This window comes from Diceros bicornis, chromosome 28 (genome assembly GCF_020826845.1).
Source record: "Diceros bicornis minor isolate mBicDic1 chromosome 28, mDicBic1.mat.cur, whole genome shotgun sequence".
NCBI lineage: Eukaryota > Metazoa > Chordata > Mammalia > Perissodactyla > Rhinocerotidae > Diceros > Diceros bicornis.
This window is the reverse complement of record NC_080767.1, coordinates 7,942,831-7,956,855: the sequence shown is the minus strand read 5'-3', so window position 1 is coordinate 7,956,855 and position 14,025 is coordinate 7,942,831. Positions and strand designations below refer to the sequence as shown.

At 37.2% G+C, this 14,025-nt stretch overlaps 1 protein-coding gene across 3 annotated transcripts in view; it reads right to left on the bottom strand.

The window, feature by feature from the left end:
- Nucleotides 1–14,025, bottom strand: part of NCBP1 (nuclear cap binding protein subunit 1) — a 42,414-nt gene that overhangs the window by 12,493 nt on the left and 15,896 nt on the right. For all 3 annotated transcript variants that reach the window (XM_058523597.1, XM_058523598.1, XM_058523599.1), the window contains 9 exons: nucleotides 12,775–12,844; nucleotides 12,094–12,309; nucleotides 9,804–9,901; nucleotides 8,778–8,841; nucleotides 6,582–6,692; nucleotides 5,737–5,801; nucleotides 4,611–4,673; nucleotides 4,289–4,363; nucleotides 2,187–2,290 (listed from right to left, as the gene is read on the bottom strand). In XM_058523597.1, coding sequence (XP_058379580.1) covers nucleotides 2,187–2,290; nucleotides 4,289–4,363; nucleotides 4,611–4,673; nucleotides 5,737–5,801; nucleotides 6,582–6,692; nucleotides 8,778–8,841; nucleotides 9,804–9,901; nucleotides 12,094–12,309; nucleotides 12,775–12,844 — 866 coding nt within the window. The remainder of the gene's footprint in view (nucleotides 1–2,186; nucleotides 2,291–4,288; nucleotides 4,364–4,610; nucleotides 4,674–5,736; nucleotides 5,802–6,581; nucleotides 6,693–8,777; nucleotides 8,842–9,803; nucleotides 9,902–12,093; nucleotides 12,310–12,774; nucleotides 12,845–14,025) is intronic.

Here is a 14,025-nt window from a genome sequence, read left to right as displayed (position 1 = left end):
CAAATTAGAATACTCTTTTATCCCTAGATCAATATTTAATCTGCATAAACACAGCCACATGTGAAAGTTTCACTTAATAGGTCAATGGTTTTTCACCTAAAACAAGGCATAAGAGATCATTGTCACTGTAATACTTCCTTAAGAACATTCAGCTAACTGAAATGCAGAGTACAGGGGCTGATCTTGCTCAGGGATGGAGGGAAACGTGGATGGAGTTACAACTGTCCTTGGACGGTCCTCTAACACCTAGGCCTCTATAAGCTGAAAAGCTGAGCATCAATCTAGTTCTCCTTCATTTCTGCCAATGCCCCCTTCCTCTTCCTTTTCCTTGAGATAGTGGAAACTAAGTTTGAGTTTCAACAAGGTCTATGCTGCCAACTTTGGACAGGTTTTTTGCTTGTCTCTTTCTGAATTCATATACTTGAATCTACATAAGCCAGATGCTCTCGTTCTGTGACTCCACGTGTTTACTAATGGTTACTATCTGTCGAGTTTGTATTGTATAAAATGTGTTAGTATACACTGAAAGGCATCATCAGAGCAACTGGAAATCTACTTTTACGGTAATGTAGACAAAGAGGTAACAAATAAAAAGGCAATCCTGACACAGAATATGAGTTAGCACCTAGAATGAATAAAGTCAATTACAACAGGTTACATGTACTGTGTGCTTTTCCTTGAAAGTGGAAGAGAAAACAAGTGAAGAAAAAAAGAATCCCCTGCCAACTGAGGAGTCTACATTCTAGCTGGGGAACCAAGATACTCACGTAAGTCAGAGAGCCACACAAAACTGGCTTGCTAAAGGTTAAACAATATTGACAGGAGTGGAGCTTGGGCAAGACCCTGGAGAGAGAACAGGAATGGAGATAAAAGGGCTTTCCAGACTGGGGTAATGGCACAAACAAAGGCAAACCAAGAACCAGGAGCATGGGAAAAATAAAAAGGCAGTGGGGTTAGCTGGAACAGAGGTCCATTTGGGAAGAAGTGAAAAACACCAAAGTAGGAACAACTGTTAGCAGGGCCTTAAATGTTAGGCTGAGTTGTTTCTATGGGAAAAAAGACAGCTCAATGTTCAACAAAAGTCTGAGCTCTTTGATATCAAAGACTGTATCTTATGATTCTCTGAGCCAGTACACGGCAGAACTCAAAACTCGGCACTTGCAAGCGCCGCATCAGCTTTGCTCTTCCAGGAAAGCACGTGCTTAAGAGTGTGGCTGCTCAGTGCGTAAGCCTGGAGTTGAATCTGGGCTCTACCTCTCAGAAGCATCTCACTCTGGCTTTACCTCTTTGATGCCATTTCCTCATTGTAAAATTAGTATAACATACCTATTTCTCAGAGTTATTTTAAGGATTAAGTGACATAATAACACAGGAAATGTACTTAGCAAATGGGACCAACTGAGTTTATTTCAAGGAAAACAGGGGTAGTCTGAGGTGTAGGTAGAGAACTGGGGTGCAGTATGAGAAGGTATGGGAGAGGAGCAAGCTTCAAGACACAAAGAACTGCTACACAACAGGAAATGGAAGGCCCATGGAGGAGCGGTGCTCAGTGCCATCTGAAAAAACTAACTTGAAAAAACTCCACACCTAACTCTCTACCAGTGATCACCAAGGTACAACACCTTACCTTCATTAAGTGTAAAGCACAAACCTGCATATCAAATTATAGTCTCTCTGATTTATAGTGCAATCTCAGAAACGATGTGACCAAAAAGTAAGAAAACCATATTTAAGAATTTACTTTTAGAGGCATTCTGCCGGCCAAAATCTAGTCTATGTGCATCTATGTTCCCACACTTGAACTGTTAGCAGCTGAGTATCAATTCAAGGAGTCTCCACTGCCATGACAAATATACATTTTAATTTTAGTAAGTTTTGGCTATGAATTCAATCTGTTATACTTAGCAGTATATTTAAAATAATGTCATGCTATATAACATTATAAATAATATTAAAAGAAAAAATTTACAAGCCAATAAAAACTAAACAGATCACAATGAATCTTCAAAATGATGAAAGGGCAAATAAAACAACAGTGCCTAGTGATAGACAACCTTTCAAACAGGGAAAATATAAACCCAAGAAAAGAAAAAGTTCACTTTCTCCACCTTAAATAACTGACTTCAGAGAATACTTGCATTGGTACTTTTTACAGAAAGAGGGATTTCTTTTATTTTATTACTTACTGCTACTTTCATCTCCATACTTGTAAATGCAGGTTGGGTTTGCAGGACATAGAGCTGAGAAGGTAGGAGGAACAATATCTAATATACGCTGATGGTAAGACAACCTACAATACAAATAAGAGCCTCAGAAAATATTTATGAGTTTCATTCTTCGGTAACATCCAACTTACCCGGAAAGTCACAATCTCCAACACCCTAGACTCAGCTGACAACCAAGAAGTAAAAGGAGAAAACAACTCCTTGAAGCTTTTGTCTATGCCAGCACACCAAAACTCAGGCCCTCTTCAAAACTTACTGGTTTGCACTGAGGTGTGGGCCAGTGGGTCCACGAGCGTGGTGGCCAAGGATGTGGGATGATGATGGTGGGGCGGATAAGATAGTGCGCGTGGTTGGGAGACTGGTTATATTGTAGCAAATAAATACATATTGAAGCTAATTGGAGCCAAGCTTCTTACTACCTGAAAAGGTATTTAGAATAATCATGGCAAAGAGGAAGGCTAGAAAAAAATGAAATGGTGGCTTGGAATTGGAGGGATACACACACCTAGGTGGATATAAAAATAGTTATAGCTATATGTGTATGCAGGCACATAAATATATTCACTACCTTTGTCCATTCAGAGAGCCTAGAACCAATGACACCCCAACAGCAACGAGCACATCAAGTGTCCAGATCTTGGTTCCTAAATACCATAGACCACTACTAGAAACTCGGGCTCCTTAATAAATAGATGATTCCAGGGGAGGGGCAGGGAAACGCAAGATGAGCCTGGAACATCTTGTGACAGAAATAAGGAAATGGAAATGCTCAATGAATGGAGGGGGACATTAAAAAAGAAAAAAAAAAAAAAGACACAAGAGTCACAAGGGGCTCCCAATGGACAAATCAGAAACAATTTGGGCATCAAAATAAGTAATGACAGTAACAGATTATAACCCACCAAATGAAACAAAGCCATTAGTCCCTACTGATATATAAACACAGAAATAAATAAAGGGGTGAAAAAGGAAAGCTCTTTCTTATAGTAGAATGCCAACTAAGAAATGTAGAAAAAATAATGGAAAGAGAATCTTTCCTTGGCATTCACCACAGTGGTAGGAGACAGAAGTAGGAGTTGTCAGTGGAGGTCTGATGAAGAATAGGATATGAGTGAAACCTCAGAATATCTCCCACAAAAGATCAATCAATTACAAAGGGAAAAATGGTGAATTTCAGGTGGAGAAGCCTGGCAGACACTGACAGGACCAGGTGATCGAGGTGGTTAACGTCTAGTGGTGGGATTCGTGTGCCTCCTGATGTGATGCACTGAGAAGAGCACCAACAATGCAAGAATTGAGTCTGGTCATGAGGACACACAGGGCGACCCAAGAAAGTAAGGCCTAGATTCTTTACAACTGACAAGCACATGAAAGATAGAGAAAGAATAATAACTCTTCAAGATTGAAGAATCTAAAAGAATGACAACTAAATGCTACATGTGTTCCTGAACAGGATTCTAGACAAGAAAGGAAAAAGACATTGTTGGGATGATTGGCAAAATGTCAGCAGCCTCTGAGGACTGTATGGCAGCACTGCTGTACCAGAGCCCATGTCCTGATTTAGAAGGTAGTATGCTGGTCATGCAGGAGAATGTCTTTGTTTTGGGGAAATATACAACGGACTGTTAAAGGATGATGGAATGTCATATCTGCAGCTTGTTCTCAAACGGTTGAGAAAAAGATCAATGTAATGGGTGTATATATGCAGAGAGGGAAAAAGGAGTGAGCATGAGAACAAATGTGGTAAAATGTTAACAACTAGGGAATCTAGATGATCAGGATACAGAGTTCTTTGTACTATTTTGGCAACTTTCCTGAAATATGAAATTATTTCAAAGTATATTTGACAAAAAAAACCTTGTTGGTTTAATTCACATGAATTCAGATGGCATGGCTGTTTAGTTTTTTCAGCCTAAATCTTGATTAAAAACTGAAAGGGAAGAGGGGAAGGTATTTGGATTTTAAAAATGACATTCTGGACACACATCATAAATGCAGAGAAGAGAAAATTCCCCCACAGAAATTAAGAGAATTAAGCTAAGGAGAAAACACAAAGAACTTACCTCATACATTTTTCTAGAACTTCTCTTACAAACTTTGGTTTGGGACTTTCAGGATCTTGAGTAAGACAATCTGACCTAATGAGGAAATGTAGTTTTATAAGTTCTTACACACGATCTGCACTTCTAACTAACTTGTACTTAGCTACAACAAATAGTTTCCTTCTAAGTAAATTATTTCATTTATATATAAAAATATGAAAAATAAACTAAATATTTCAGACCATGAAGAAGACTGCTTTTAAGTTACAGTTTTAAATATTAACAGTTTTTTTTATTATGGTGGACTACACAGAAAGGAAAGATAAAACATAACACCGCTTACCAATCTTCCCAGCTCCAACGAAACTGGAAGTTACTTAGATGATGGGAAAACCAATTAATAAACCTATAGAGAGAAGTGGAAGGTGGTAATAGAAAAGGATGAATGATTGCAATTTATAATAAGAACTTATGTAATCCTTCAAAGAAAACCTTATTTTATAGAGTTAAATGAAAAGCACATCTCCTTACTTACAGCTGTATCTTTTCCTGCCACTTATCCTTTTCTCTGCAAATCCTCTAACTCATCTTCTACTTCAAAAAATAACAGTTCCCTACCTCCCTCCTTCTAACAGCATTATCCTTTTTAAGTGAATAACAGATACTATTTGAGTGCCTGTCTTGTGCCAGGCACCTCATAAATGTTTATACAACTTAATTCTCATAATAACTTCTGAGGAATGTATTATTTTCCCCATTTAGTTGACAATGAAACAGAGACCAAAAAAAAGATTAAATTGCAGATAACACATTTTATAAATGGCAGCGCCAAAGCATAATCTCTCATCATCATACCACGCCCTTGTCACCACAAACAACAAAATACACCCTCGAAGAGGCAGGAAAGAATATCGGCTAATAAAAGTGGTACACAGACCTCACCCAAAAGACAGTGGGCACGCAATTCCCACAGCCATAAAAATCCAATATGGTCTTCCGCGTAAACTGAATCTTGAAGCTACATAGAAGCTAATTATTTTAGAAGCAGATGCTATCTATAAACAAAAATATATATGTAATATATATTTAAACATATAAATATACAGTATTAGACTCTGCTTTTACATAGAGGCTAGCATAAAGCCTATTTTAAAAGCTTTCATACCCAATTACAGAGGGAAAAGTGTAACTCTACCAAAGCACCAAACAAGTAAACAATGAATAAAATTAAAGAAAACCTCAGCACAGGTATCATTTCATATTAATAAAGTTAGACTAAAAGTGTAATGTTACATTACAACAAGTATCAGTTTTATTATTATACAAAGGATTATTTTGGGGAGGCAAAAAAGAAAAATCAACTTGGAAATTCTTAAAAAGGTAAATGTTATGCTGATCAAATTCTTTTATCAAGTATTAGGGAGTAGAAGCTGCTAACAATTAGTATAGAAATAAGGCAATTACTACACCTGTCTACGCAGGTAGTATTCATCGTGTCCAAACGCATGTATAACATTTCAGTTGCCTGTGCAAGCTGTGAATTTGAGGATAAGGAAAACTATTCTCCACCCTCCTTCAAAATAAGTTGTGATAGAAAAAATCTATAACATTTCCTAGAAGTCTGCATAACGACTAATAATGTTGATCATCTTTTCATGTAATTGATCTTTTTTTAAACAGCTTTGAAGTATCAATGAGGTACAGTAAATTTGACCTGTATACACCCATGAATCAAGAGAATGAACATTTACATCACCTCCAAAATTTCCCCATGCTCCTCTGTAATCCATTCTCCTTTCTCCCCTCCTCACCTATGTCCCCAAGCAAATATTGGTCTGCTGTCACTAGATTACTTTGCATTTTCTAGAATTTTCTGTAAATGGAATCATGTTGTATGAATTTTTATTTGGCATCTTTTACTCAGCATAATTATTTTACAGTTCACTCATGTTGTTGCCTGCATCAAGAAATTTTTCCTTTTTATTACTGAGTAGTATTCTATTGCATAGATAGAACAAAATTTGTTTATCCATTCATGTATTGATGGATATTTGGATTGTTTCCAGTTTGGGGTTATTACAAATAAAGTTTCTATGAACAATGATGCCTAATCTTTGCAGGGACATGTGTTTTCATTTCTCATAGGTAAATACCTAAGAGTGGAATGGCTGGACTGTATGGTACACGTATGTTTAATTTTTAAAGAAATGCCAAACTGTTTTCATGAAGTGATTTAAACCCATAAGCAGAAATATTTAATAATCTTTTAAAGCCAGGCCAAAGAGAGTACACATAAAAACAGAGGGAAGGATACAACTTGGGGTAGAGATCCAGGCTGAAGTTTGCACAGTTCAATGAGAAGTGTTGTGTACATCACATCAATGTGAGGGGGTGCTGGAAGTTGAAACAGCTCTGCAAAGATCACCTACGAAAGAAGCATGAGTCAGAACTCAATTCAACAGTATCTATGCACTTCTACTATTAGAAAGACCTCGACATTCTAAACATCAACTCTAACTCCATGGCATTCATAGTGACAAAATAATTACTTTTTAATCTTTAAAATTATGTTCTTTAAGGGGGCCGGCCCGGTGGCGCAAGCGGTTAAGTGCGCGCGCTCCGCTGCGGTGGCCCGGGGTTCGCTGGTTCGGATCCCGGGCGCGCACCGACGCACTGCTTGGCAAGCCATGCTGTGGCGGCGTCCCATATAAAGTGGAGGAAGATGGGCACAGATGTTAGCCCAGGGCCGTCTTCCTCAGCAAAAAAAGAGGAGGATTGGCGGATGTTAGCACAGGGCTGATCTCCTCACACAAAAAAAAAAAAATAAAAAAAAAAAAAAAAAAAAAAAAAAATTATGTTCTTTAAAACATGATCTATAATTGAATACTGTAATGAAAATGTATCCTCTCTATAACTCAATCAAATAAGAATATGCAAAAATTAATGCTTATTTGATACTCCCAGAGAAACATGCAATGAAATTCCAACTTTGGAAGTATCAGAGTTTGGTTCAGGAAGGGACAGTTTACTGAGGGACTCACAGATCCATCAATTTCATTCCAATAGAAGTAAAAGCTCTTGATTAGATTCTGAGGATGGGACCAGAAGACAGCCATTCCACACTGCTACTTGAAACTGGTGCCAGAAATCTTTTTGGTAGTCCAAGACTTCTTCGCCATGCCTCTTGTTCAGAAACTTGTTTCCATCCTCCCCGTATAATTTGTGGACCACCTTCCTAGAATTCTAAAGCCTGGTCTGCATTCCTCTCACTCCCATCTCCCACACTTCTTGTACTTCATTCTGATGAATTTCTACACATTTTGCAGATTTAAAAATATGACTTGTATTCCGCATTTCAATTGACATGTCAATGAATCAAGTTCATAGCCTAAGCATACTCTGAAGTTTTGTAAAGATAGGAGAGACACAGCACTTTTAAGAAAGTACACAGTGCAGTATGAATTAAAAGTGAATCTTAAATGATATATTGTAACTATGCTCACTTTCACGAGTATTTTAACATAAAGGAATAATGTAATTGACAGTTTGACCAACGTGTCAAGTGAAAATACTGTTTTTTGGGACATAAATCTCTAAAAGGTGTTCAACTATACTACTACTATCATCCTGTGTATGACTTAATATGGAGTCAAAAGCTTTATCTATTCTTCCTACTTCCAAAACAACTGGCTCTTCTGATTTCTACGAATAAATAAGGATTCATATTTATCCCTACCTTGTGATAGAGAATAATATATATATATATATATTTTTTTTTTGTGTGTGTGTGAGGGAGATCAGCCCTGAGCTAACATCCGTGCTAATCCTCCTCTTTTTGCTGAGGAAGACTGGCTCTGAGCTAACATCTGTTGCCAATCCTCCTCCTTTTTTTTTTTTTCTTCCCCAAAGCCCCAGTAGATAGTTGTATGTCATAGCTGCACATCCTTCTAGTTGCTGTATGTGGGACGCGGCCTCAGCATGGCCAGAGAAGCGGTGCATCGGTGCGCGCCCAGGATCCGAACCCGGGCCGCCAGCAGCAGAGCGCGCGCACTTAACCGCTAAGCCACCGGGCCGGCCCCAAGAGAATAATATATTATATATTATATATTATTATATTAATATATTATATATTAGATAGGTTATCTGCCTAAAGTAATACAATATTTAAAATAAAGTACTTAAGCCACTTAGACATCTGTAAAGTGGACAATGTATTGAAAGAGCTAGAGGTAACTTGCATTATCCATGATAACTATGCATGAATGAAGACATACTATATAAATAATCCACAAACAACTCAGAATTCCATTTGGCTACTGATCTCAACCTCCTCTCTTCTCTTTACTGACATGGCTAAAAGAGCACCAAAACTGACGGCCATTTGTTCACTCCTCTGTTAATTTTCAAAACCTGACAAGTAGCAAGAAAAAAAAATCTAAGAGTAGATTACACTTTAAAGTCAACAGAAAGATTCTGAAACTTAGAAACAAGCTCCATGTGGAATGCATACCTCAACTATGTGGTAGTTCAAGGGGATCTTGTTCTTGCCTGGATAGCTCACTAGCTGTGCAGCACTGTAAAAAGTATAATTTAAGTTTAATAAGTATACAAAGATACATGAAAAATCAAATAAGCAGTTTCAAAAGCAGTGTCTTTAGATATAAGGAAAGAAAATCTTTTCTGAAATGTTCTAGATTTGTTACTTAACTATAGCACAAATTATTTCGTCCACCACAAGAAAACTCTTGAATGCATCCAAAACTCCTTGAAAGATCAAATGTAGTGTAAGTAATAATATTAAGAAAGCATGTTCAGATCTATTAACTTAAAAAGTTTTAATAGGGTACACTACTCTCCAAATTCTATATTTCTTTCCACCTTAAAATCTAAACTTCCAAGGTTTAATAAAACATTAAAAATAAACTCTTCCAAAGCTGATGTCTAAATGCTAGAAAACAGAGCAAAACCATTAGTATTCATTTATTCCCATAATATTCACACCAAAAATAGCTTGCCATTCAAGTTAATTCATCCATAACATATGGCAAATATCCACACACAAAAAGCTGGCATCATATGCACATTACTATAAAGCACTATAGTACTATAAACCCAGAAAAGTACCACTGAGGGTGAAGGGCCTTGAGAAAGCAAAGGAAGTGTTTTTTGAGACTGGTCTTAGCAAGACAGGGTATCAGGAAGAGAGGAAGATTTTCTTACACTCTTAACATACATTTGTTCTTTTCTTTTTTTTCTTTAATTTTTAATTTTTAATTTTTTCCCCCCAAAGCCCCAGTAGATAGTTGTACGTCATAGTTGCACATCCTTCTAGTTGCTGTATGTGGGACGCGGCCTCAGCATGGCTGGAGAAGCGGTGCATTGGTGCGTGCCAGGGATCCGAACCCCCCGCCGCCAGTAGTGGAGCGTGCGCACTTAACCGCTAAGCCACGGGGCCGGCCCCATACATTTGCTCTTACCACATCGTGTAAATTGCTACTTTTTCTCCACTCTAAAAGTACCATGAAAAGAATATTACCAAGTCTTCCTTTCCTTCCAGTGGGACTTAATGATGCAGTGAAGATTCTCTTCTATTACAAATCTTTCCACTGAATGACTCCCTGGCATTACAGGACCCTGGAAAGGAAACCAAATTACTTTGTATATACTGCAGTATATACTGCAGACCTAGAAGAAATATTTCCTTTCATTTATTCAACAAATATTTGAATGCTTATTATGTTCCAAACAGTATATTAGATGCTGGGGATCAAAGTTCAGAAGTTATGCAAGCTCTGTATTCAGCAAATTTCATTGTCGTGTCCACTTCTATCTACAACAGCATTAGAGTGTTGGCTGCCGTGTTTCCTCCACTACATCTGACACCACACCGTCACTGCCCACCTCCATTCTTATATGAAACAAACGAAATGATTTTTGTATATTATTAGCCCTATAGAGTTTATTTTTTTAAACCATGAGAGTGGATTATTTCCATAATAAACATGAAGAGAAAGAAAACTTTATTTCAAACATTATATAGACATAAAACATCATGTATGCATCAAAAAATATCTACATGATATTGTTTTAAAAAGGTTAAAAACATTACCTACATGATATTGTTTAATTTTTTTATAAACTATATGCACAGCAAACAGGTTCAAAAAGTTTATTTTTATTTACTTATTTCTTTACTATTGTAAACTCTTAATGGTGACTTTTACTTTAATCTCTATCATTTCTAATTTTTTTAAACAAACATTTTTTCAAAGTCCAGAACAAAAAAATCAAACTCCCTTCATTATTTTGTATATTTATGCTCTTCTGGCCTAGGATGATGGGCACATTATACAGGCAACACCAATTAATAAAAAAGGCCCAGGAAAAACAAATTTTGAGGTCTCATTATAGTTTCCTTTGTACTAGTAAGATTCTAGCAGTCTTAAACGTAAATAAGGCTTTCAATGAGATATACCTATTTAGACCATTACATAATGTTGACTGAAAGCATTTTATTATAAATGGAATACAGCAAAGTGGGTAGCAAGTTGATAATTTTGTATATATAACCAATTACCTAACAACTTTTTACTCTGAAATAGATTATACATATACTAAATTTTCATTGGTCATAAGCCATTTACAGCACTGCAGAGAAGAGAAAACAGGAGAAAAAAACCTCAAATTTGACCTTAAGTGGTAATACTGTTTCTTCTGCCAGTGGTTCTCAACTGGAGGCAACTTTGCCCTCAGGGGACATCTGGCAATCTCTGGAGACATTTTTGGTTGTCACAACTCACATTTAGCCTCTAGATGCTACTGGCATCTAGAGGGTAGAGGCCAGGGATGCTGCTAATAACAACTCACAAGACAGCCCCCGACAACAAAGAATTATCCATCCCCAAATGTCAGTTGCGCTGAGGCTGAGAAGCTCTGTTCTGTGCTGACTGGGATACACTGAGCAACAGGTATGGTACTTCAGCCAGGCGAGTTTCTATTCAGAACCAATCCAGTAATCACTATGCCTGCTGCTTGGCTATTAAAGTCAAGACAGTCATTCCAATGCAAGGTATAAAATAATTAAAGCACAGTTAAAATGTAAATTTTATACCAAATGTTAATATTAAAATTATACATTTTAATTGCAAAAGTATAATGGCTTCATACAACAACTTGACTAAGTAATAAAAAATATGTATGTTTAAAACTATAGAGTCAGTATATACTAATTTTTGGGGTTTTTAAATTAAAAATACTTTATAATTTTTTAAAAATTATATAATATGAATAATAAGACAAGCTGCGAGGATTACAGAGAGATAGACAATCTCTAAAACTGGGTATTTTTCTTGAAAAATAGCCTTACTAAGAATAATAGCTAAAACTGAGCACTCACCATGTGTCACATATTGTCCTATACCTTTTACGTGTATTAATAATTTAATTTCAATATAACTTTATGAGATACATACTATTATTATTCCCTTAGGAAACTAGGTAGAGAGGTAAATAACTCACCCAAGATCACACACCTAGGATCTGACTAAACCAGGATTAACACCCAAACCACTCTGGCTCTCAAACCTACAGTCTTAAATTGCACACTGTGCTGTCTCTTAATCTATTTATACATGCTAAATATAATTTCTGGCATAATGAGGTGATATCATTCACAGAATAAAATTGTTAACTTCATTGCCATTAACCCTCTTAGATAATAAACAACTCAAAACTAAAATGTATCACAGGCATAATTCAGACAAGATTCAACCACAAGTATAATGCCACACAGGCCCTTCGATAGGAACTTTTAGTTGGTCACGTACCTCTGGGTCATCTGTATAATCAAACATTCTGAAGATGACCCTTGGCATGGGGTACACTGAGTCTTCAGTGTGAGGAGGTGGCGTAAAAGGGGGCAGATTGTGCTGCAGGGCTTCACACAGGATGCTGTCAAAGGCAAGATAAGGTCTTAGGATGTGCCGCTCCTGCCAGCGATCCTTTTTCAATTTCTGAATCTGGGCCCACAGGCAATCTAAATACTAAAGACAGATTAATTTTTAATAATTAATATATATTTGGAGGCTAGAAGAAATAACATTTTGACTAGACAAAACCAAATATCACTACCTTCTAAAATACAGAATACAAAAGCAAGCCAACATGCGATTAAATATAGGACAAAGTAATGGTCTAAGTTCTTGTTTTAATTACTTTATCAAGTCTGCCTGAGGCTGTTACCTCTTACACTTTCAAATTGGGCATTTAAATAAAAAATGTTAACTCTTTGATATCTGGAATCCCACAGAACAGGCAACGCTTCAATTACATTCTAACATTTATTAAAAATCCACTACACACCTAGGGCTATGAGGAGCTGGACTCTGATATGAAATGTGGAAACCTAGCAAAGGTATACAAATGGAGTGATTAGAGTATGTCACAGAGATAAGAATCTACTTAAGAGCTGGCTGTGCTTGTATCACAAGGGACTGAAATAAATTTACCTCTTCTTGTGGATGTGGTTTCTCAGCAGTCCAGACTTGTAACATGGGCACATGAGTCTTTTGGCGTCTTCTAAAGATAATAATGAAAATCTACACTTAGGTTTTCAAAAACATGAAAAGATGTCTGGTTGCTTTCACAATTAATAAAATGCAAATTAAAGCAGTGAAATAACATTTTTACCTATCAGAACGGCAGATATCAAAATTTCTGATAATGTACCATATTGCCAAAATGTGGGCAAATATACAGTTTCAAACATCAGTGGCAGAAGGGCTAACTGATATAATCTCTTTAGAAGAGACGTGGAAGAGTATAATCTCTTTGGAAGGCAATTTGACTAAATCTATCAAAATTAAAATCGTTGAAACACTTTGACCCAGCAATGGCATTTCTAAGAATTCACATCCCCCACAAATATATCTGCATGTGTCCATAAAGAAATATGTTCAGGGGGCTGGCCCGGTGGCGCAAGAGGTTGGGTGCGTGCGCTCCACTTCAGCGGCCCGGGGTTCGCGGGTTCGGATCCCAGGCGCGCACTGACGCACCGCTTGTCAAGCAGTGCTGTGGTGGCGTCCCACATAAGGTAGAGGAAGATGGGCACAGATGTTAGCTCAGGGCCAATCTTCCTCAGCACAAAGAGGAGGATCAGCATCAGATGTTAGCTCAGGGCTGATCTCCCTCACAAAAAAAAAAAAAAAAAAATGTCCAAAGATATTCGCTGAAACATTATTTATAAAAGCAAACGACTGGAAATATCTAAATGTCTACCAACAGGGATCTAGTTAAAGAAATTACAGTAGATTAAAGGAGTGGAATACCGTGCAGCTGTTAACAAGAATCAGGCAGAGCTATGTACTTTTATGCAACAAATACAAGTTACATGGGGCTGGCCCGGTGGCGCAAGCGGTTAAGTGCTTCGCCCGTTTGGATCCTGGGCGCACACCAACGCACTGCTTGTCGAGCCATGCTGTGGCGGCGTCCCATATAAAGTAGAGGAAGATGGGCATGGATGTTAGCTCAGGGCCAATCTTCCTCAGGAAAAAAGAGGAGGATTGGCATCAGGTGTTAGCTCAGGGCTGATCTTCCTCACAAAAAAAAACAAAAACAAAAACAAATACAAGTTATATTAAAGAAAAAAAAGTGAAGAACAGTGTATATATTGTATAACCATTTGTATAAAAAAGGGGAAGGATATATACTCAAACGCTGGCATATTCACATTGTTTTATTTTTATTCTTTTGCAAACATT